This window comes from Natrix helvetica (genome assembly GCF_964273705.1).
Source record: "Natrix helvetica genome assembly, chromosome: 5".
Taxonomy (NCBI): Eukaryota; Metazoa; Chordata; class Lepidosauria; order Squamata; family Natricidae; genus Natrix; species Natrix helvetica.
The window spans coordinates 107,762,013-107,783,406 of record NC_138551.1 but is presented as its reverse complement, the minus strand read 5'-3'; the positions used below and the strand labels follow the sequence as shown (position 1 = coordinate 107,783,406).

Genomic DNA, 21,394 nt, shown 5'->3' with positions numbered 1-21,394 from the left:
TGTTTAGTAACTGAAGCACATAAACAAAATGTCTTTGAAAAAACAAAAGAACTTAAACTGAATATATCTGGCGCCACATAAAAAAACTTCAAACACGGTCTTCTTCAGCTCACTCATTTTCATCTTTGTTCTCTTGTTTGTTAATGATCCGGAAAAGAAGAACAAACTTTCCTGCTTCATCAAGCCTCAGGCGATTTCTCAATTTAGAGTGAACAAGTCCAAAGGAAGAGAATATTCTTTCAATGCACCACAGATGGCACGCAGAGCCCTCTCTGCGGGCATGTCAGTCGTCACCCCAGCCCAACTCCATTGCGCGTGCGCATGTGCCTCCTGCTGGTCAGCTGGTCTTAGGGTCTCTGTGCACATGTGCAGGGGGTGGGGCCTTCCCTGATCTCTGCAGATTTCTCCCCCCAACATGCCCTACATTCTGCTCCATTTCTGCTGCCCGTGCCTTTCCCAATCTCCACAGGTTCCCCCTCCCCCGCGCCTTACCTTTCTACTCCATTTCTGTTGCCCACACCAACCTGGAAGCCAAAATGGCACATGGAGGGGGGCATATGCGTGGTGGAAGTGCACGCATTGGATTTGGGGGATTGGGGCACACGTGTGCATTTGCGTGCACGCTTTGGGCACTCGGCACCAAAAAGGTTAACCATCACTGTGTAGAACAAGAGGATGGAGATTTAGAAAAAGGATAATTTCCAGAATCTTTTATATTGATGGTAGTTTCACTTAAATATAAACATCAGTGCTGTTATTTTATTATTTAAACCATGTATGCTTATTGGGAATGTCTTATTGTATTCACACACAGTTCAGCCTAAATAGGAATACTCATCATTTCTTTTTTTGGCAACTGTATAAAAATGCAGTGCCATTCAGTAACAATAGCAGATATATATTATTGTTTTAGCATATCATGGCAGTCTAAAAAATATGGTGAAATAAAAGCAGTTTACCAACCTGAAGGTCCTGCCTCTTCAAACATGGTCCTTTCATCACAGCACCTCTCATGATGTTGTTTCATTTGGGCCACTAGGCCTTGCATCTCTTTGTTGCATACCTGCTTAACCCATAGGTAGAGGAACTTCATTGAAATATTCCCACACTGGGCCTTTTTTATGCCTGCAAGATCACAAGGTTTATAAGCTGTTTAGAAGGTTTCACTTTCATTTTTAAATCTATGATTTAAATCACTAGTAGAATGGTTTGATTTAAAACAACTCGATTTAAATCATAATTTTTAAAGAGTAATAGTCATCTCTGACCCTCAGCGGTTCCTCCTCTGACCTGCTTGTTGACCAACAGTCCGATTCACTTTAATGAGATGGCTGGTAATGCGGCAGTGACACAACAAGGTGAGGGGCGTGGCAGGCAGCAGGTGAATGGATGCCCACTAACAGGTGCTGCCATGATGGATCTGAAATGACAGGTCCTCTTCAATATTATATTTAGATGCTGCTTGGAAGGTTTCACTTTACTGCTTGCCCTTCCTCCTCACACTTAGAGCCTGGTGGTACAGATGCATTTCTCTTCAAACAATCATAGAGTTTGTAGTGTGCCTAGATTTGCAAAACAATGGGATAAAGGAATATTCCTGAACTTTGTTTTATGATTGATCTCATGGTTACTGTGAAATTGTGTGAATGCATCAATGCAGTGCATGTTCTCTCAGCTTGCAGAGCTTGGATTCATTGAATGAGTTTACCCAAAATGTAAATATTGCAGAATATACAGCCTCCTGCTTTATAACTAAGCTCCATTTCATGCTGAATAAACTAAATTATTAATGTATCTTAAATAGAAAACTATCTTCAGATGGATTTTTACTCCCAAAGCATTTTATTAAAATAAATATTTGTTAAAAATTAATTTTTTAAATTAAAATTTAAAAATCTGATTTTTAATTTTTTTAAAAAAAAATCATTGATTTTTATCCACCCTGTAAAAGCAAACAAAGCGTCTTATGATATAGCAGAGTGTATGAACTATCATCATCATGAGGGTAAGGGTTCTCTGTCTGAACTTGTGGGTTGGTTTCTGAATGCTTCATTACTAGACTAGGTAACATCTTCAGTGGAGTTTAAGCCCAAGCTACAGATATTTGCCATTATTGCATATCACCATCATTCTAGCCATTGTCTATCCACTGCAGGAAAAAGATCTCTTCTGCATGTTTCCAACCATTGGCCAAGGTATATATAGAGTGATCTACTATATCTAGTTCTTCTTCAGGTATATTTAAAAAATCTTTCTTTGGTGAATGTATTAAACATAACCTGGCTCTTTTTCAGGTTAATTTTTAAGTCAAAAGTTTCCCCTGATTTGTGTAGCTCTTCTATGTGTCTTTGTAACTCTTGTGGGTCTTGTGAGAAAAAAATGTCATCCTCAAATCTTAAGTGATGTTCTGTCCCGTGATTCTAATGAATATGCAGACACAGGCTTGGCTGTCTGCCATGACTAATGATGGAATAAAGCCACCCTTTGGCTAGGAGCCTAGAACGCTGTCTTCAAGAAACTAAGATTAGATTTACGGAATGCTTTCTCAACGGCTAGTAAAGTGGACTGTTGTTTCCTGCAAAGATTCTCCTCCCGTCGTTCCAACTATAAGCTCTGTGGAAGGGCTTAGCCACCTGTCCCTATTTCCTTCTATGACATCTTCTCCACAGCTGCTCCCTTCTCTTCTCAGCTCTATGCACACACATATTAGGGACAACCTCCCTCTGTTCCTCCTCACTGCTCCCTGACTCAGATGCCACCTGGTGGCCAACAGGCCTCTCTAGTCCCTGCTCTGACTCCAAACACCCTTCAGAGTCTTCTTCATCCTCCAGAGCAGTCCCATAATGGTCATCGCTGTCAGAGTCCACCAACAGCTCAGCCGGCCGCTGCTGGGCCACAACAAGTGATTTAAATAAGTGATTTTTATTCCATCTTTTGCTCAGTCTAGTTTACGAAGTACTTCTTCAAGGCAGGCTAAGTAAAGGAAAGGTGATATTGTGTCACCTTATCATACACCTCGTTCTATGTTGATTTCCACTTCAAGTTCATTAAGGCAAATTGTTACCATTGTACTTTTCATATATTGATTGTAGTAAGTTTATGTAAGCAGTGTCTACAGGTTGGTTGAGCAATGCATTAATTATTGCTTGCTGGAGTACTGAATACTCAAATGCCTTTTCTTAGTCTATGAAAGCCATGCACAGAGGCATGGTGCATTGTGCTTTCAATGACTTGCTGAACAACCTGGAGGTACATTGTACTGTTACCACTTGTGAACCCTGCCTATTCCTTTGGCTGTGCATCATTTAATGTTCTCAATATTCTTTTTGCTATTATCTTGGTGAAAAACTTGTAGATGATTGAAAGAAGGCTTATTGGGCGATTGTTCTTTAAATCAACTTGGGGCCCCTTCTTGTGTATAAGAATCACTTCAGCATTTTTCCATGCATCTGGTATTTTTTCTTCTCTGAGGCATCTCGAGTATAGTTTTGCTAGTATCTGGTGTAAACTGTGACCACGAGCTTTTAGCATTTCAGCCATAACACATTCCCTAAAGCTTTGCCATTTTTCATTGATTTAATCGCACTTGATATTTCCTCTACTAGGATATCCGGCATTTCCTCTTTCACGGGTGTTGTAAAATATCTAGTGGTCCAATCTTCTTAAGTCAGTAGATTTTTTTTTTACAGTTTGAAAGCATGTCATGGATGCTGAAAGAAAATAAATCTATTGTAATATATATATATACTTAATTCAAAGAATGACTGCCATAATGTATGTCCAATCATAAGACCAGTGTCATGCCTGGAAGCCATCTTTCACATTGAGCCGTCAGACCTGCCAGATTTTCTTCTGTGGGAAAATGGGAGGGAGGATTATATGGAGTATGGGAGATATATAGTCTAAATAACATTCCGTTCTGAGAGTGTCAAGGACATTTTGCTTTGCATTTGGTGTGACTGGTAGGCATCTCCAGTTGGGACGGTGCCTGATTGGACCATGTGATGGACATGTGGGTGCTGGGCAGGGACTTGAACTTTCATTTGGGTGGGGAAAACCTAAAAACTTTCAGATTTGGGTTTTCCCAAATGTGCCAATATGACATGTCTAATAAAGTGGAACTTTGAGGAAACTCAAGCCTCAGAGTCTTCTTTCATTGGAAGTGTTAATTGGAACTTTGGCAACCAATTTATTATTTATAAAACCCAAATTATTAGGAGGCAGACTGACAGTGTGGTTCCAGGGCAGGTTGATTAGGACCGATTGTAGCAAGCACTGTCATGTTCAAGTTCCTTAATTATGCTTTATTACACAATTGGAAAAGGCTATATGGAAAATGAAGTTGACTTTCTTCTCAGTTTCAGTCTGAACTGAAGTTACTCCATTTACCGAAAATGGTAGTAGGGTGATAATAGTGTTGAGTAAGGGACAACTACACGGTACAGTGCATGCTTGGTGAATACAGAAGCAGTCACCAAGAGAATACATTTTAGTCTGTAGCACTTATTGATTGCTTTAAAAGCTATGAATTTGTGTAGTCATCTGATACATGAATTATAGATTTTCTTAATTTACCGGAAACCTGATTTACAGCTAAATATTACTGATTAACTATTACCCTTCAATGAATTCTTTAATTCTTGTATGTTTTAATATTTGGATAGAAAAAAGATGGATCTTACATTTCCAGCTTTTCATTTATATCTACATTTATTTATATTTTAATCAATAGGTTAAGAGGAGCCTAGACAGTAAAATGTCAGAAGCCCAAGCTTAGGTGGCTGCATTGAAATTGAATTGTATGGAGGAGTAGTTTGTATTTCGCAGAGTGTATTGTTGCTCCCCCTGACCAGTTTAAGGAAATTACACTGTAACATGGACTATAAATTGCAAAACTAAAATGCAGAATTTATATTATTATGGATTAATGTTTTATTTATGAAATGTGAACTCTTCCTTCAATATCAGGAATCTATGAGATTTTCTCAAATCAGTATTCACTCTCCTCTGAAGCAAGGCTAGTGTGAAGACTGCTATTAATCAATGGTTAATTAGTACAGGAAAATTAATTTCTTTTCCCCACTTTCTTCCTCTGCAGGTATTGTTGGTGAAGCAGATGAAAATGGTGAAGATTTTTATCTCTGGACATATAAAAAGCTTGAAATAGGTTATAATGGAAATAGGATTGTAGATGTGAATCTGACAAGTGAAGGGAAAGTTAAATTAGTACCCAATACTAAAATCCAGATGTCTTACTCTGTAAGTAATTTGAATTTATAAATAATAATGGTTACACAACTGTTAAGCTGTAGAAATAAGATGTTGGCAGAACCATGTTTTGTCTTAAGTATTGACCATATGTCATGATGTCAGGCCTTAATCACAATACGTGTCATAGTTCATTGTATGCTTACTCTCCCCACCCTGAGAATAGAATTATCTAAATTCCAACAAGAAGGATAATCTAAAGCGAACTCTCTTATCTCCAGATAAAAAAAAAACCAGAAGCTAAAATGGTTCAAAATGAGATTGTTCTAATCACAGCAGTTATTTTCTTCATTTTTTCCAATACATATTTCCCTGCACATTGGGGATGTGGTAAAAAGGGAAATAAAATTTAAAATTAAAATGGGTGAAGGGGAAATCAAAGCTTTCTGTCAAATGGTCACCCAGCTATTTATATGTATAGAGAAAGATTCTACATATTTACTGTTCATTTTGTTTGCCATATCCTCATCCCACATAACTAATTGTGTACATTATCCCATTTAAATGTCTAAATCTAGAACCTGAAAGAACAGTTCTTCTATAGGTTATCTAGAAAAAAGAATTCCATTAAATCAGTGCTTCTCAATTATTTTCTGTCATGCCCCCCCTAGGAAGAAGAAAACATTTCGCGCCCCCCGCGCGACTGTAAATAGTATCATTTGTCTATAAAATTGTTATAAGTATACCTCTGCATAACACTGTATCCTTATTAACGTATAAGAGAATAAAAAAAGAAAGAAATGTGGATCAATTTACAACAAAGAATAGCTTTATTAACTGTAGCAGAAAAGATTTAAAGGAGCACAGGATTTAAAGGAACACAATATTTAAAAAAACTTTAACCTGCAAAACAAAAATATATAAAATAATTTGAGCTGAGCCCCCCTTTACGGAGCCTCGCGCCCCCCCTGGGGGGCCCGCCCCACTATTTGAGAAGCACTGCATTAAATGATGCTTCTTCCTAAAGCTACCACAGGAAGAAATTCCTTAGGTTCTGTTTATAATAGTCTCAGTGATAGTGGTATAACTTCTATATCATTCCTACTTATATGGTTGGCATTCCTTTTTGGGGTGACCCTTTCTCCCTGTGTATTTCAACAGTGGGTGGCATAAAATTGTAAACTGAAACTGCTTTTACTATATCTGGTAGAAAAGAAGATTTTCCCATTTAAGATGCCACTTGGAATTGTCTTTTTGCAGCCCATAATATTGGTTCAACAATACAGATAGTTCTCAATTAACAACGGTAATTGAGACCAACATTTCCATTGCTAAATGATGCATTTGTAATATGTGATATCACAGGCCTACATCGTTTGTGATGGCAGTTCTGGGAGATCCTGGTTACTGCTTGTCACGATGTTAAAAAGTTTGCTAGGCCTGAACTGCCTAAACTGACATTCAAGAGTTAAACTAAGAAAGCTTTATTGCGCAGGTCATAAAACAAAATGTTATCTGAAAGTGATTTATTGCGCACGCGTTACACTTTCCAAAATTCCTCTCTTCTTTGTTCGGCAGCCAACTTTGGTAGACGGAGCTTTCATTATCAAAATGTAACAATTAGTTATTTTCTGTTTCATTTACTTTTATTATTTTCGTATTAAAGTTTGTTTATTAATTAGAATACTTAAAGACTTTTATTTTTCTCAATATCTCAAAAGATATGCGGAAGGGAATCAGCCACGGTCCATTGATCTCAGATTTCCCAGGGCATTTTTTTTTTTCCCTGACACTGCTGCTAGGCAAGGACTGTAGTGGTCATTAAGTGAGGATCTCATGTGATCATACTTCCAATTTCCTGCCTGCTTCCCTCTGATATTTACCTTTGGGAAACTGTCAGGAATGTAAAAAAAAATACAATCATGTAACCATGCAATGGTTGACATCCAGGTCAATTGGTGAGTGTCTGGATCATATTATGTTACCTCTGGTGAGCTGTAATGGCTAGAACAATGAGGACTGTTAATACTTGTTCAGCATTGTTGCCAATTTGAACAGTCGCTGAATGTCAGCCTTCCAGGTAGATTAGTCAGGAAACATTACAAGATGAACCAATGTAAAATAAATACTATAAAGCTACGTTAACATAATCTTGCAAATCTGAAAGTACAGATCTCCAGCTCTCTCTTTTTAATATCAGTCAGGTTAGATCCTTTCTAAGTTTCTTTCCCTGCCCATTACAGGTAGTCCCCAACTTACAACTGTTCGCTTAGTGACAGTACAAAGTTACAATGACACTGAAAAAAGTTATTTATGACCATTTATAGCAGTTACAACCTTTCCAGCAGACCCATGATCATGTGATTAAAATTAGATGCTTGGCAACTGGTTCACATTTATGATTGTTGCTGTATCCTGAGGTCATGTGATCACCTTTTGTGACTTTCTGCCAAACAAAGTCAATGGGGAAGTTGGATTCACTTAAAAATTGGGTTACTAACTTAATAGCTGCAGTGATTCACTTAACAACTGAAACAAGGAAGATCATAAAATGGGGCAAAATTTACTTAATAAATGTCTTATTTAACAACAGAAATTCGGGATCATTACTTAAAACTTGAAAGTACTAATGGCTTGCTAGAAAAAAATATGTTAGCAGTTAATGTTTTCCTTAGTGTTATCTGAAATTGGAATTCATTTTGTTGATTTGTAATATACTGTGTCAGATTTGAAAATGTAATTTATCTCCAGGTGAAATGGAAAAAGTCAGATGTGAAGTTTGAAGATAGATTTGACAAATATCTCGATCCATCTTTCTTTCAACACAGGGTATGCTTCTTTTATATTTCATTACATTGAAACCTATATACTCAAAATAGTGCCCAGTGATATTTTCCTTGATGTTCAAGGTTTTTTTAAATAAATAAATAAATGGGAAGCTAGCATATTGCAAAGCACCAGCTTGAAATGGAATATTTATTTCTCTAGATGTTTGGTGGTATCAAGTAGACCATAGAAGCATAATGACTTAAGAACTGTACTACTGCTTAGGTCCACAAATGTAAGGTTCAAACCATTTTTGTAACTGATTTGAAATTTTTAAAATTGGCTAATATTGGTATTGTCAGTATTATGTCTACCAAGAGAGAGAGAGAAATAAATATGCTAAATAAATATTTACTAAATAGTGATACAAAGTACACACTGGAATAACAGGTGGTGTGTCAATTTATTTGTTCAGTGAGTAAATCATATACATAAATGGTTAACAGATAGTTAGCATAAAATAATCTCAGGTCAAATTTTCAAATTGAATTTACCCCAGATAGACCATTAAAAAGGAAGCTACTTTTTGTCATTCAAGTGGTAGTAGCTTTTTCTTCTCCATAGGATACACAGAAATTGGTTACATATATACCTACATAGATACCTACCTACATACATACATATATACATACTGTCAGGTCTGCCTCCATTCAAAACTCAAGAAAGAAATTGAAGAAATTGAAAGTTCATTGGAAATTGAAGTTGAGCCCTATTAATATTTAAGATTAATAAAGGATATAACAAAGCTTCGTTGAAAGAAATGTCCTTCTGGGTTCGGCTCCAAGTGGGGAAAAAGACACTGGAGACATGGAGGCTGCTTGGAAAGGTGGTTTTAATGGTGGACAGGACCGCATGGCTTGAGTCCTGAACAGAAAAGGTGATCACGTGCTTCAATGTTGGTGAGAAGAAGAGAAGGGAGGACTGAGATGCTGAGTCCCTGGTTTTATGCCCTCTCTGGGCTTTGATCTTGAGCTTGTCTTCTAATTGGTTGTCGGACTCCCATGGGGCCATGCAGGGGCAACTATCTAGGCTGCGTTTTGAATCCAGGTTTTGTTGAGTTCTCAGATGCCATGTGGTGAGTTGGGTGAAGGGCCAATATAATCATGCCTTAATCCCATGCCCCTGGAGCTGAAGGGGAGAACTCTTTATTATGTAAAGGGACTGGCTTGGCCACCTTAATGGCCCATTGACAAAGTGGGTGGAGGCAGGAAGCTACAGGGAGCTATTCTCTCTTTAAACAATTCTCTCTCTCTTCCTTTTCACATCCAGGGAAATGTAATATTTTGCCATTTCAATATTTCCTAGGATATTTCATTTTTCTGGGAGGGGGCTGGGTGATAACTTTCCACGCTTCATTTAACAAAATTCTTTTAGTCAAATAATAGTCCATCTTTATTTTTTAGACACAAAAATTCTTTCACAGTATGGTCTCAGTGATAGTTTATAGCATATATTTTGTACTTGGACAGACTCCATTAAGTATATTTTGCATGCAGTGATAGGCCAGTGATATTTCCAAGTAAGAACAGCTTGCTGGTGCATGCTGTTTATCAATCACTATGCCTTTTGCTTACTGTATCATGTAAAACAGAGTCTGACTACCAATGAGAAGGTAAGAGCAAACATGGCTTTTGAGTCTGTTCTGTAAATTGGGTAATGGATCCAAATTCCTTTTTGGGCAGCATAGTAATATTCATGCTGTCCCAAAAGTGCTTTTTTCAAAAGGCAACTGGACTTTGTTTCTTTCCTTGAAGATATTTTGCTTTTCATTCAAGAAGCTTCTTCAGCTCTGACCAAATGGTGGGGAATGGAAGGATTGATATTCCTTGCAGTTATCTGCTCCTTAGCATTCTTTCTGAGAGTCATTGAGGCGCCACTTGAAGGTTTATCTGTATCCTCACGGTCTCCTGAATAATGCAAATGGGTGAGGAGCCTTCTTGGAAATGCTTGTAAAGGATTGTATTGTAAACTGGTGATAGGTGGTTTGTATCCTCCCCGCCCCCTCTTGTACTAATCCTTTTTCTGATGTTCAGGGTTGCTGCAATGTGTTTTGTCCTCTAAATAGTGTTCTTGCACAGCTCTTGTGGGAGATAAGGTTATTAACTTTATAGTGGAGTATTTGATTGGTGTGAGTGATTTTTTGGTAGACTTGAACTTTAAGTATCTATTCTTCCTTATTTTTGTAATTCCTTTTTACAACATTATTAATTATGTGAGCAAAGGATATCCTTTCTATATATTTTAATTAGAGACCAGTACCTTCTCAGGCCATTTTCATTGAGCATTTAATATACTCATGTGAAAAATTACTGGTTTTGGCTTTCTAATATAGGAAGTGAGTTGCAAATCTGTGTCCTGGCTTCTGAAGAAATGTTCAACTGAAGAATGGACCATAGATACTTACTTCATTTTTTCTGAAATCATTTTCAAATGAATTTGAACAAGTTACTAATCTTAGATTAGTTATTGTAACTTTATGATAATAGAGAAGAAGAAAAACTATTTTCATCTTTTCACATAAGATATAATGTGAACAGATTTTGTCTGTATCACTTTGCATTTCTTCAGAATGGAAAAAGTAAAGTATAGTGTTTTGTTTTATTATATATCTTGGCTTTGCCAGACAAAAGGGCTGCAAAATTTCATATGTAGTTCAACTTCCTTTCTATTCATAAACAGTTAATGACATTTCTTAGAACATTTATCTATAATTATAGATCTGTGGGCTTGTAAATAAAAAAATATTAATGACTGTCCACTTTTTATTTTAGATTCATTGGTTTTCAATCTTCAACTCCTTTATGATGGTTATTTTCCTGGTGGGCTTGGTTTCTATGATTTTAATGAGGACCCTGAGGAAAGATTATGCACGATATAGTAAAGAAGAAGAAATGGATGATATGGTAAAACGTTTGCTTCTATTTTCATTCTTAAATTTATATCTGTTCAGTCTATGAGAAAGCCTGGATGCAGAAAGTTTGAATGTGTTAGAAATGGGGTCAAACATAATAAATTAATGCCACCAGTACTGTAAGTGCAGGGCCTCCTAAGCATAAAGATTATAAATATTTTTTAAATAACTTAATGATTTAAAAAAAATTCTGACAGGATGTTAATTGTAAAGTTTATCTCAATGGTTGGGATCTATACTCTTGGTTGATATTTTTTTAAATATCATATGCTTAATATACAGATTATATGCAATACTTTAATTAGAATAGTATTCTCAAAACTTTAAGAATTTTAAAGTCAGTTTTAAGATAAAGCTGATTTTGAGTCCCATCTGAATAATTATTTTGAATGCCTTTTCTTCAGTCATCATTCTAACCCTTCCTTCACTATACTAGAGTTAGAAATTTGGGCAAGGGACATGTTCCGCTGAAAATCAGAAAGTGTGATATGTGTGAATGGTAGTAGAGTATTGATAAAGAGACTCTTGTGTGTGCCAGTATTATACAGTTGAGCAAGAAATGGGGCCAAATTGTGGGGTTTTTTTTACCATGTCCAGTGGTTCATTGTGGGAAAAAATATCTTTTCTTCAAGACTTGATCCTCTGGTCTAGGGACAAATTGATTACACTTATTGGACAGCTGATTTACATAACTAGTTAGGCCAGTGTTCTATCTGATAGAGCCTATCCTTTTCAAAAATATCTTTCCTAGCTAGGGATTGAATATGAGACATTTGACTTGTAGATTGGGCAATTTATGCAGATGTCTTCCAAATTTTCTAGCCAGCATAACAGTCCTAACCCCTCCATATTAACTCCTCCATATCTAAAACCTTTTTGTATTTAAGTTTTGTATGTATTCATTCAGACATCTAATGAAACATAGACAACTAAGTCTGTGTTTAAATCTAAATTAGAGGATAAACTTGTGTTCAGTAAGAGAAGTACAATAACTTATGTCATTTTATAATATTTGTGCTTTACATTTTTTCTGGTTTCTCTGTAATTACATTGTTTGAACTAGTTTATTAACAAAGAATTCAGACTCTTCCATTAATACAATGAAGTTATAAAAACAATACAGAAGGTTACCTGGTCTTGTATTTTCTTTTAATGCAAGGGTTCATAATTCTTAATCCCCAAATCATAGTGTATAGGTCCAAATCTTATTTAAAAATTGCAACTAAAGGAAATTATTATGAGGAATAATCATATGAAATATGTTTGCTTACATTTTTAATCAAATTTAATTTTGGATTTGGTCCTGTTCAATTGTAGCTTCTGACAGGAATCAATTTCAACTTGAAAATATGTATGTATTCCTAATTTAAACAAATAATAATAATTAATGTGAAGCCCACATATAAAAATGTCAGATTAGATTTTTACTACTGCTCATCAACAGTAAATAGCCTAATTTGGGGCTTTGACATAAATGGCTTTTACATAAAGGTAGGAAGATCCAAAATGAGTGTTATTGTCAAAGCATACTGATGTATACTGCAAGCATGAAGAACTTAATGCATTTTTGTGCATTCTCTTGCATGTGTTTTCTACAGTAGTTAACAACATGGGTTACTGCTCCCTTTCCCATCACCAGTATCTCTCCTCAGAAATATCACTTTATTTCAGTGGTGGGTTGTGGATCCCGTTCCAACTGGTATGGTTGGAATGGGCCCGGTGTCGCCCACCACTTCCACAAGCCTCCGCAACGCTCCAGCTGCTCAGCGGAGCATCGCGCAGACTCTGTACGCACCGTGTGCGGAAGCCCTGAAAACTTAAAAGACTGGTAAGGAGCTTGGGCGGGCCCTCTGGAGCACCATTCCAGAACAGTATCTTGTGCTCCGGGCAGGCTCCGGTATGCCCGTACCGGGGCGTACCGCCTGCAACCCTCTACTGCTTTACCACTAATTGCAAGTAGTTGATCAGAGATTATCATAAGCTTTTGACCAAAGATGTGAGCTTTTTAGCTTTCTCTTGCTGCAAGGTAGGAGTAAGGAGAGAATATTGCACAGGTTAGAAGGAATTTCAGTAGAGTAAGTTGTGGGTGATACTTTATAGATTGAATTAGATTGGGGTTTGGCAATTAGCTTTTTTTCTTGTTGTTTTGAATGAATGTATTGTGTTTTGTGCAGGATAGAGATCTAGGAGATGAATATGGTTGGAAACAAGTTCATGGAGATGTTTTCAGGCCATCTAGTCATCCTTTAATATTTTCATCCCTTATTGGTTCTGGCTGCCAAATCTTTGCAGTTTCTTTCATAGTAATCATTGTTGCCATGCTGGAAGATTTATATACAGAGTAAGTATTACTTTCTGGTTATATAAATATATATATTGGTATGGTCCAATGGGCCCACTTGCATATCAGCTATTTTTGGAGCACTAGAGTTTTCCAAAGATAGAAAAATGGCTGTACAAGCAGAAGATACATAGATAATGCTCATATATTTATTGGACTCAGAGTGTTAACATAGGTAAAGTAAAAATTATGGTAATACATATTTTAAATTTAAAATGATGAATTAAATCCTAAACTCTCTTCCTTGGATAGAACATAGTCCGCTGAACCCAACTTCACTCACATCAGACCTATGTGCATGATAGAACAAATCTAGTAGTGGGAATATTCTCTGTATTTAAGACCACCCCCTCTCACCTTGAAGATCTGGAGAAACATTCCCCACCACCATCTGTTACCGTATTCTGAGCAAATCTAAAAAAATCCTACAATATTAGAAGTAAATTATTGGGAGTAAACCTAAACTTCCTTTCAGGCAAATAAAAAATCTTATTAAAGACTTGGTTCTGTACAGCCAAATCATTTTTGTAGCTATTAACATAAAAATATCAACATTTAATATAGTATAACAAGAGAACCATAAATAGTGTCTGTGGGGATGGACCAGAATAATAAAGCATGGTTTCAGTATTAGAAAGCAAGCCCTGTGGTGACGTTACATGCAGATCATGGCACACGTACATATGCTCTTATCATTATAAATATAGGAAGCTCCTGGAGACACACATAAACATTAAACAAAATTAAGATGGGAAGATCAAATAGTATTAAAGCCAAAGATATGACAAAATCTCTAGCTTGTTTAAATCAGTTCAGATGCCTCCAGCTATAATGGACTTCAATTCCCATAATTCCCAGACATATCACAATTTGGTGAGGTTATTTGCATTAATCCACATATGGGCATGTTTTTAATGTAAGCCATCAAGTTGTTTTCAGGGTAAAAGCATAGAAAATGTTTAATAGAGGAAAATAATATATGTTGATTTTTTAGGTTAGAAAGATTCAAAATTATCCAGGCATTGCAATGGGAAAGGCTTTTAGTGTGATTTTGTTAAATATTTTTCACAAGGTAACAGAAATCATAAAATAGTAAGTACGGTTCCTAAAGTCAATAGAAGGGTATATAATTTTGCGGTCAAAATCATTAAAAGTATTAATAGTGCATGTTGAGTTTTACAAGGAAATAACCAAGAAAGTCATAGTTGATAAAACAACGTATAGTGTACTCTAAAATTTTGTACTGGTCAAAATAGGCAATATCTAATAAAGATTATTACATTTAGACTGTTATTGGCTCATGTTTCAAGAAATATATCTACTAACAAATTATAATTGTTACTACAAGTTGTAGGATATTTGGAAATTCAGCTACATTTTTGTATTCTTTGAATGTGATACCATTAAATTGCCTTTCTTTGTGTTTTTGTCTGAATATGGAAAAGCGGTTGATTTTTAACATATTAGGAAGCAGCAGTGAAAATATTATTTTTAATATATAAATAAAAACTTGCTGCCGCTTCTGTGTTTATTTTTATATCCATAAAAGATAAACATTCCCAAGTTATGGATATGAATAAAGTATCCACATATATCCAGTCTAGTTGCCTACTGACCAATTGTAGATATTTTATTCTTCTTTCCAATATGTGTACCATTGAGCGCTATAAAGTTATTTTTCTTTGCTAGATTCCTTTGAGAGACAACTAGAAGCTAAAAAAGTTGCAAGAGCAGTACAGTCTCAAAGAGATGTTAATAGAGGCAAAAGCAGGGATGGCTTTGAAATAGAGGAGAAGAATTAACACAATATCATTTTTTTCTAGTAAAATTATTTTACTTGCTATTAGCTGTATGCTTATAAAAGTAAAGGTTCCCCTTGCCCATATGTGCTAGTCGTTCCCAACTTTAGGGGGTGGTGCTTATCTCCGTTTCAAAGCCAAAGAGCCAGCGCTTTCCGAAGACATCTCTGTTGTCATGTGGCCGGCATGACTCAACACCTAAGGCGCATGGAATGTTGTTACCTTCCCACCAAAGGTGGTTCCTATTTTTCTATTTCCATTTTTATGTGCTTTCGAACTGCTAGCATTCTGAGGCAGAAAACTCTTTTCATTATTTTTGTTGCTGTTGCATATTTCCTTGTCAGTCATTCTTTGAGTGGTATACTAGGTAAAACTAAGCATTCCATATTGTTTTTATACTTTTATTTTTCTTTTTACAGTCATTTGTATAGCAAAAAAATGTTTTTTATTTTAGGAGGGGATCAATGTTAAGTACTGCTATTTTTGTTTATGCTGCAACATCACCAGTGAACGGCTACTTTGGAGGAAGCCTTTATGCCAGGCAAGGAGGTAAAGCATTTCTTGATTATTCATTATACTGCAGTCTAGCACAAGACATGGTGTAGCTACTTCAAGATTTTGCTTGGTCTATCTACATATGTGTTCATGCATGAACAATACTTTTGCTGATGAAGCAACCAGCTGAGCATCTACATGTGTGCAAGTTCAAGCAGAACTTGAAAAAGTCCTGCAAATTGCATTGAGAAGTACACTACTTCTCTCACACCTAATATCCAATGCTGAAAATGTTACAGACTAATATTTTTTAAATAAAGTGAATATGATTGGAAGTGATTGTGCTGTGTTCTAAGAAGATGAGTTTATGGCTTTTAGCATGTATTGGTAACAAACTGATAGCAATTCATAGACTCAAAAGTACTATTAAAAAGAACTGTTTATAATAATGGAAATGTGTCCGTCTCCTGCTTGGACTTAATATAGATTTTGTCCACTAATTGAGTGTGTCTCCACCATATATAGTTCAGTCTTATTTCTTCTCATCCCCTTGACTTGATTTTTTTTGTTTTCTGTTATAATGTTTTGGGATTTTATTGCTCCTCTGTGCTGAGGTAGGAAGAGCGGCTTTTTTAAAAAAACTATGGGTAGCTAAAGAAAATGTTCTACTTTAAATCTTTCTCTTAGCTCTCCATATGAAAACCATTGGAAATTAAATATATGTGCAGTCAGTTGGTCTTTTGGCTTCATGTCATATTCATCTTGTTCTTATTTTAGCAACTCTCAAATCTTTCTTTGTAGTTCTGATTTCGTAGTCTGTCTCAAATGATCTTCATTTTTTTATTTGTCACTCTCAATGGTGACAATGACTGCATACATCTTTTTAATAGCTATATTGCACCACTAAATTCATAGTTAATGGTGTATGTCATAAGGACATAGATCCTTTTCATATGTACACATGACAAGACAAGTCTCTCCCATTCCATTCTTATACTTCTGAATATTTACATGCAAGATTATACATTTGTCTCTTGATTGATAATAGCATTTCAGTCTGTCAAAATAATATTTTTCTATTTGCGTTGCCATATATTCGTGCAAGTTTGTGTGTTATAAAACCAAATACATGGCAACAAAAGCTGAAATTATACATACATACATATATGCATACATGCATCTATACATACATACTTGCTTAGATAGCCTAGACATTGGTATTTGAATATAGATATTTTTAGCATTTATATTTTCTTGTGTTTTACTAATCTAGGTGAAATGTTTGTGTGTGTGTGTATTCATTCCATGTATGATATGCCATAAATGCTAAATAATGATATGCTAAATAAATAAATAAATAAATATTCTGCTATCTGTGGTAATATTCTCAAGCTTAGGTTTTTGTTACCTGGCCTTCAACCTTCTATACCTTTGTTCTTGAGGAAAGAGTTCTTTCAAGATCTTATTGCAGGCCATCAGCGCGGAATTATTCTGCATTCATTGATTCTTGTGGTTAAATCAACTATAAATCTATGGAACAATAGTATGGCCCAGATATTGCTATTTATTTATAATGTTATTAGTACTTTTTCTTCATTTTACTTTTTCTTTTCTTTTTAAATAAATAGTGGAGATTTTCGTACTCAGTTCAGAGTTTCACACCCCTTCTAACAATTGTTAAGATAGTTCATGTATTTCATACCATTTTCTTACTCTTTTGCAGCTACATAGTATGTGGTGCACAATAAATATTATTGGTATAGTTATTTAAAATTGAGGAAGGAAATTGGCTCAGTTTAATTAATATAACATGAATGAAGGCAAATATATGTGTTCCAGGATAATGTTGCAGGATCCAATCTAGGTTGGTCACCTGCTCAGCCAACAATTCTCAGTAGCTGTGAAATTGAATGTAAGTGCTTGTTCATTGAAATGTGAGGCTACTAATGAGTAGCTGCTGGCACAATGTTGTGCCAGTGGCTAGAACAATCGTTACGTTTCCTGATCCTACCCTCAAATAGCATGGTCACATCATCCATACAATTTTTGACAAAACTACAAGGCTTAAATGGGCCTCCTGATGAGATTATGTTCTCCTTTGACATAGTGTCCCTATTTATACCCCTCCCTCACCATCTAGCAGTAATAGGTAGAAAACTAAAAGAAGAACAGATCAGAACAACCTAACCAAGACACAAATCATGAAGCTACTCCAGTACTGGCAACATATCTTCTTTATATTCAAAAGGTAAATGTATGAGCAAATAAAAGGGACACCCGTCGGATCCCCAATATAAAGAGTCATGGCAGAAGCTATCCTGCACAAACTAGAACACCATGTATTTCAAAACTCTACACCTAAGTTTTGGTGCCGCTACATGGATGACACATTTCTCATCACCAAAAAAAAAAAAAAAAAAAAAATACTGAAAGACTTTCATACCCTATTGAACTCTTATTTTCCCAGACATACAATGGAGGAAGAAACGGCCAGACAATTATCAGTTTTAGATGTACTTGTCAACAGACAGGAAAATGGAAGCCTTTAAATCACTGTTTATCACAAAGCCACCCTCACTCCACACATCCTGGGTTCCAACAGTAGCCTTCCATCTTGACTTAAAAAGAGTTGCATCAAACACTTTATGGTAGGTGAGAACTCACTGTATACCCAGCAAGCTAAACAATTGGAGAACAGGTACCTACCTATGTGAACAATTCACATAGGTAGATGAATGGCTACCTACAAGCTTTTATGATAAGATGCCTGCGGAACACGCAGGGGAGAGAAAAGAAGAAAGAAAGTACAAAACCACCCGGCCAGACATCAAAAACATTTTGGAAGCAGTAGAATGCAGGTTCCAAAATCTTCAAGTGGGCATTACACACTGCCCAGAGGCTATCGTATGAGGACAAATTATGCATTGTAACGATTGCTTGGAGGTGGGACATACTTCTATCATCTACCATATCCTCTACATGGATTATCCCTGTGACTAAGTAGGACAGATGGGGAGGAAACTAACCACCAGACTGCAAGAACACAAGCGAGCGGTCAGATGAGGAAACCTGAACTCAACGGAATCCTCACATTTCAGTGAACAAGGACATACGTTTAATTTCACAGTTACTGAGATTGTTGGCCGAGGAGATACCAAGATAGCCAGGGGAATGATTGAAGCCTGGGAAACAGGGCCATCTTATCAAGTACTTAGGAGCCAAGGAGTACACACGACAAGGAAACAACAGCCAATGACTTAGTGGCCAGCCATCAGTACCTCAATCAGCCGCTAGGGGGCCACAAAAAAGACATCAAATAAATTCTAAGCATGGAAAAGCCCAAAGCACACATTCTGGTAGAGAAGTTCCCCGAGGATGGGCTCCAGCATGAGTCCGAAAGCTCGGAAGACTTAAGCCTCTAGTCCCGGGGACTAACCTAGATTGGAGCCATGATCAGTATAAACTTACTTTCTATAGATGGAACTCGTTGCTGGCATTCTTGCTTGCAAAGTCCTGTTGTATGAGAATAAGATAGTCACATGCAGCCAATTTTCTGTGGGATTGGAATTTTCAGTATCACCCTAGATGGGAATTGGTTCCTGGGAGAATTATCTTCTGATTCTGTTTCCAAGAGGAGAAATATTTCAACAAGAGAGGAAGATTATATACATTAATTTCTTCACTAAAATCAATTTTATAATCATGCTATGACATTGCCAGAGTTTCATAGACAGAGTAATAGATCTTAGAAAATGGTAGATTCATGATTTATAAACCTGTATTGTCAAAATTTTAGAAGAAATGATAAAAAATCTTTAGAATATGTATTTTCTAATGGTACATAAAAAGTTGCAGGGCCTTAAACTGTATTTATTTGCAAGATTTGGAAAATATCACATTGAGTTGTAGCCCTCTTTTAGGTCCACAAGAGAAAGGTGGTACTGAGAACTCGTTATCATTGCCAGTCTAAATAGTGTTACAATGCCAGTTAAGCTATATCCTACTGCTGAATTTTAAAGTTCAAAATCGAAACCCTGAGTCACAAATGCATGTAATGTTTTGATTGTCAGGAAGAAGATGGATAAAGCAAATGTTCATTGGAGCATTCCTTATTCCTGCAATGGTGTGTGGCACAGCCTTCTTCATTAATTTTATTGCCATTTATTATCATGCATCAAGAGCTATTCCTTTTGGGACAATGGTGAGTATTTTAATTTGCAGAAACTACATCTGCCAAGAAGCAGAAATTCTATCTGTTGGATAAAGGTGGAGGACTGAAATTTACATAGCAACTAGGGGTAATCTTCAATTGGAGATTACCAAAGGAAGGCTGCCAATGCAGCTGAAGTTCTTGTGGAGTGAGTGGGAATGTAAAGGAGGGGCATTGCTGTTCACCCAACTCATAGCAAAGCTTGAAGGTTGCTACTATCAACTTGAAGCAACATTTAGCCTATCTATTTTGAATAACAGTATCTTTTCTTATGATTAATTGCTGCTAAAATAATGGTAGAATAATGGTTGATTTTATTTTAATGAATATATTTTATAGCTCTTCTTATTTGATTTAACAGGTAGCTGTTTGTTGCATCTGCTTTTTTGTTATTCTTCCTTTAAATCTTGTTGGAACAATACTTGGACGAAATCTTTCTGGTCAGCCAAACTTTCCTTGCCGAGTAAATGCTGTTCCTCGTCCAATCCCAGAGAAAAAATGGTAAAATTTAAATTTGTCTATTCATGTCTCTGATAAAAGTATGTTATCCTACTTTAAAGGTTACTGTATTTTTCAGTCTATAAGACGCTCCGGACCATAAGACACACATTAGCTTTAGATGAGGGGGAGAAAAAACTGCCTCTGCCTCACAGCATCCATCCAGTATTCATCTGACTAGCATCCTTGCAGCAAACAGCAAAGTCTGGTCAGTTTTAGCATGTTATTGCAGCCCCAGCACATAGCTCATCAGGGCTCTGCTTAGTTGTACCCACCACCAGTCAGCTGAGCAACAATTGGATCCCGGCCTCCCGTAGCCCCGCCAATCAGTGGGCTGGCTGACCAGAAACACTACCATTGTTGCCTCCTCTTTGTCTGCTGTCTCCACTGGGAACGCTGGAGCCTTTGCTGCTGAGCAGCTGATTGGTGGTTGGATCATCTCCCAAATACCAATCAGCCGAATACCAATCAGCCGTTTGCTGCCTCCACCTATGGCCACCACCAATCAGCAGCGATTGGTGGCACTAGGCAGCAGCAATCCCCGCTGCCTAGAACAGCTAATTAGTGGAATTCTGGGAGGTTTATCCAACTGCCAATCAGCTGCTCGGCAACGAAGGCTCAAACGTTCCCCAGTGGTGGCAAATGGCCTCCTCCTCCCTGACGCAATATTCGCCTAGACATTTCCACCCTCCTTTGGCTGAAAATACGTTAGTTGGCCTTTATGGGGACTTCCAGATAATTATCTAAGCATAAGATATGGCGTCTAATAGGAGACAGGATGCATTGTCTTTCAGAACCACATGACATTTTTCATCAAGTAATGAATGATCTCTTTTCATGAATTGATTGCAAGGACTAGATGCCCTCATCCATTGGCAAAACATAGCTAATATTGCACAATATATTGCACAATATTGCACAAACTAATATTGCATCAGTTTTTAAATTAATCTTAGGATGCTGACAGACCTGTGACTGTCTGAATTTTATTGAAGAATTCAAAATATTTTAGATTTTACCCCTAGTGCATTTTAAAAATCACTTTGATTTCAGTGAGTTCAGCAGGCATATTCTGTTATGTGACTTTTTCCCATTGACCTTGGTTA

At 36.6% G+C, this 21,394-nt stretch overlaps 1 protein-coding gene across 1 annotated transcript in view; it reads left to right on the top strand.

The window, feature by feature from the left end:
- TM9SF3 (transmembrane 9 superfamily member 3) overlaps window positions 1-21,394 on the top strand; it is a 41,698-nt gene that overhangs the window by 14,533 nt on the left and 5,771 nt on the right. Inside the window, exons 4-10 of the mRNA XM_081954028.1 lie at window positions 5,099-5,259; window positions 7,960-8,037; window positions 10,806-10,937; window positions 13,120-13,286; window positions 15,540-15,634; window positions 19,651-19,781; window positions 20,152-20,291. Of these exons, the coding sequence (XP_081810154.1) occupies window positions 5,099-5,259; window positions 7,960-8,037; window positions 10,806-10,937; window positions 13,120-13,286; window positions 15,540-15,634; window positions 19,651-19,781; window positions 20,152-20,291 (904 nt within the window). The remainder of the gene's footprint in view (window positions 1-5,098; window positions 5,260-7,959; window positions 8,038-10,805; window positions 10,938-13,119; window positions 13,287-15,539; window positions 15,635-19,650; window positions 19,782-20,151; window positions 20,292-21,394) is intronic.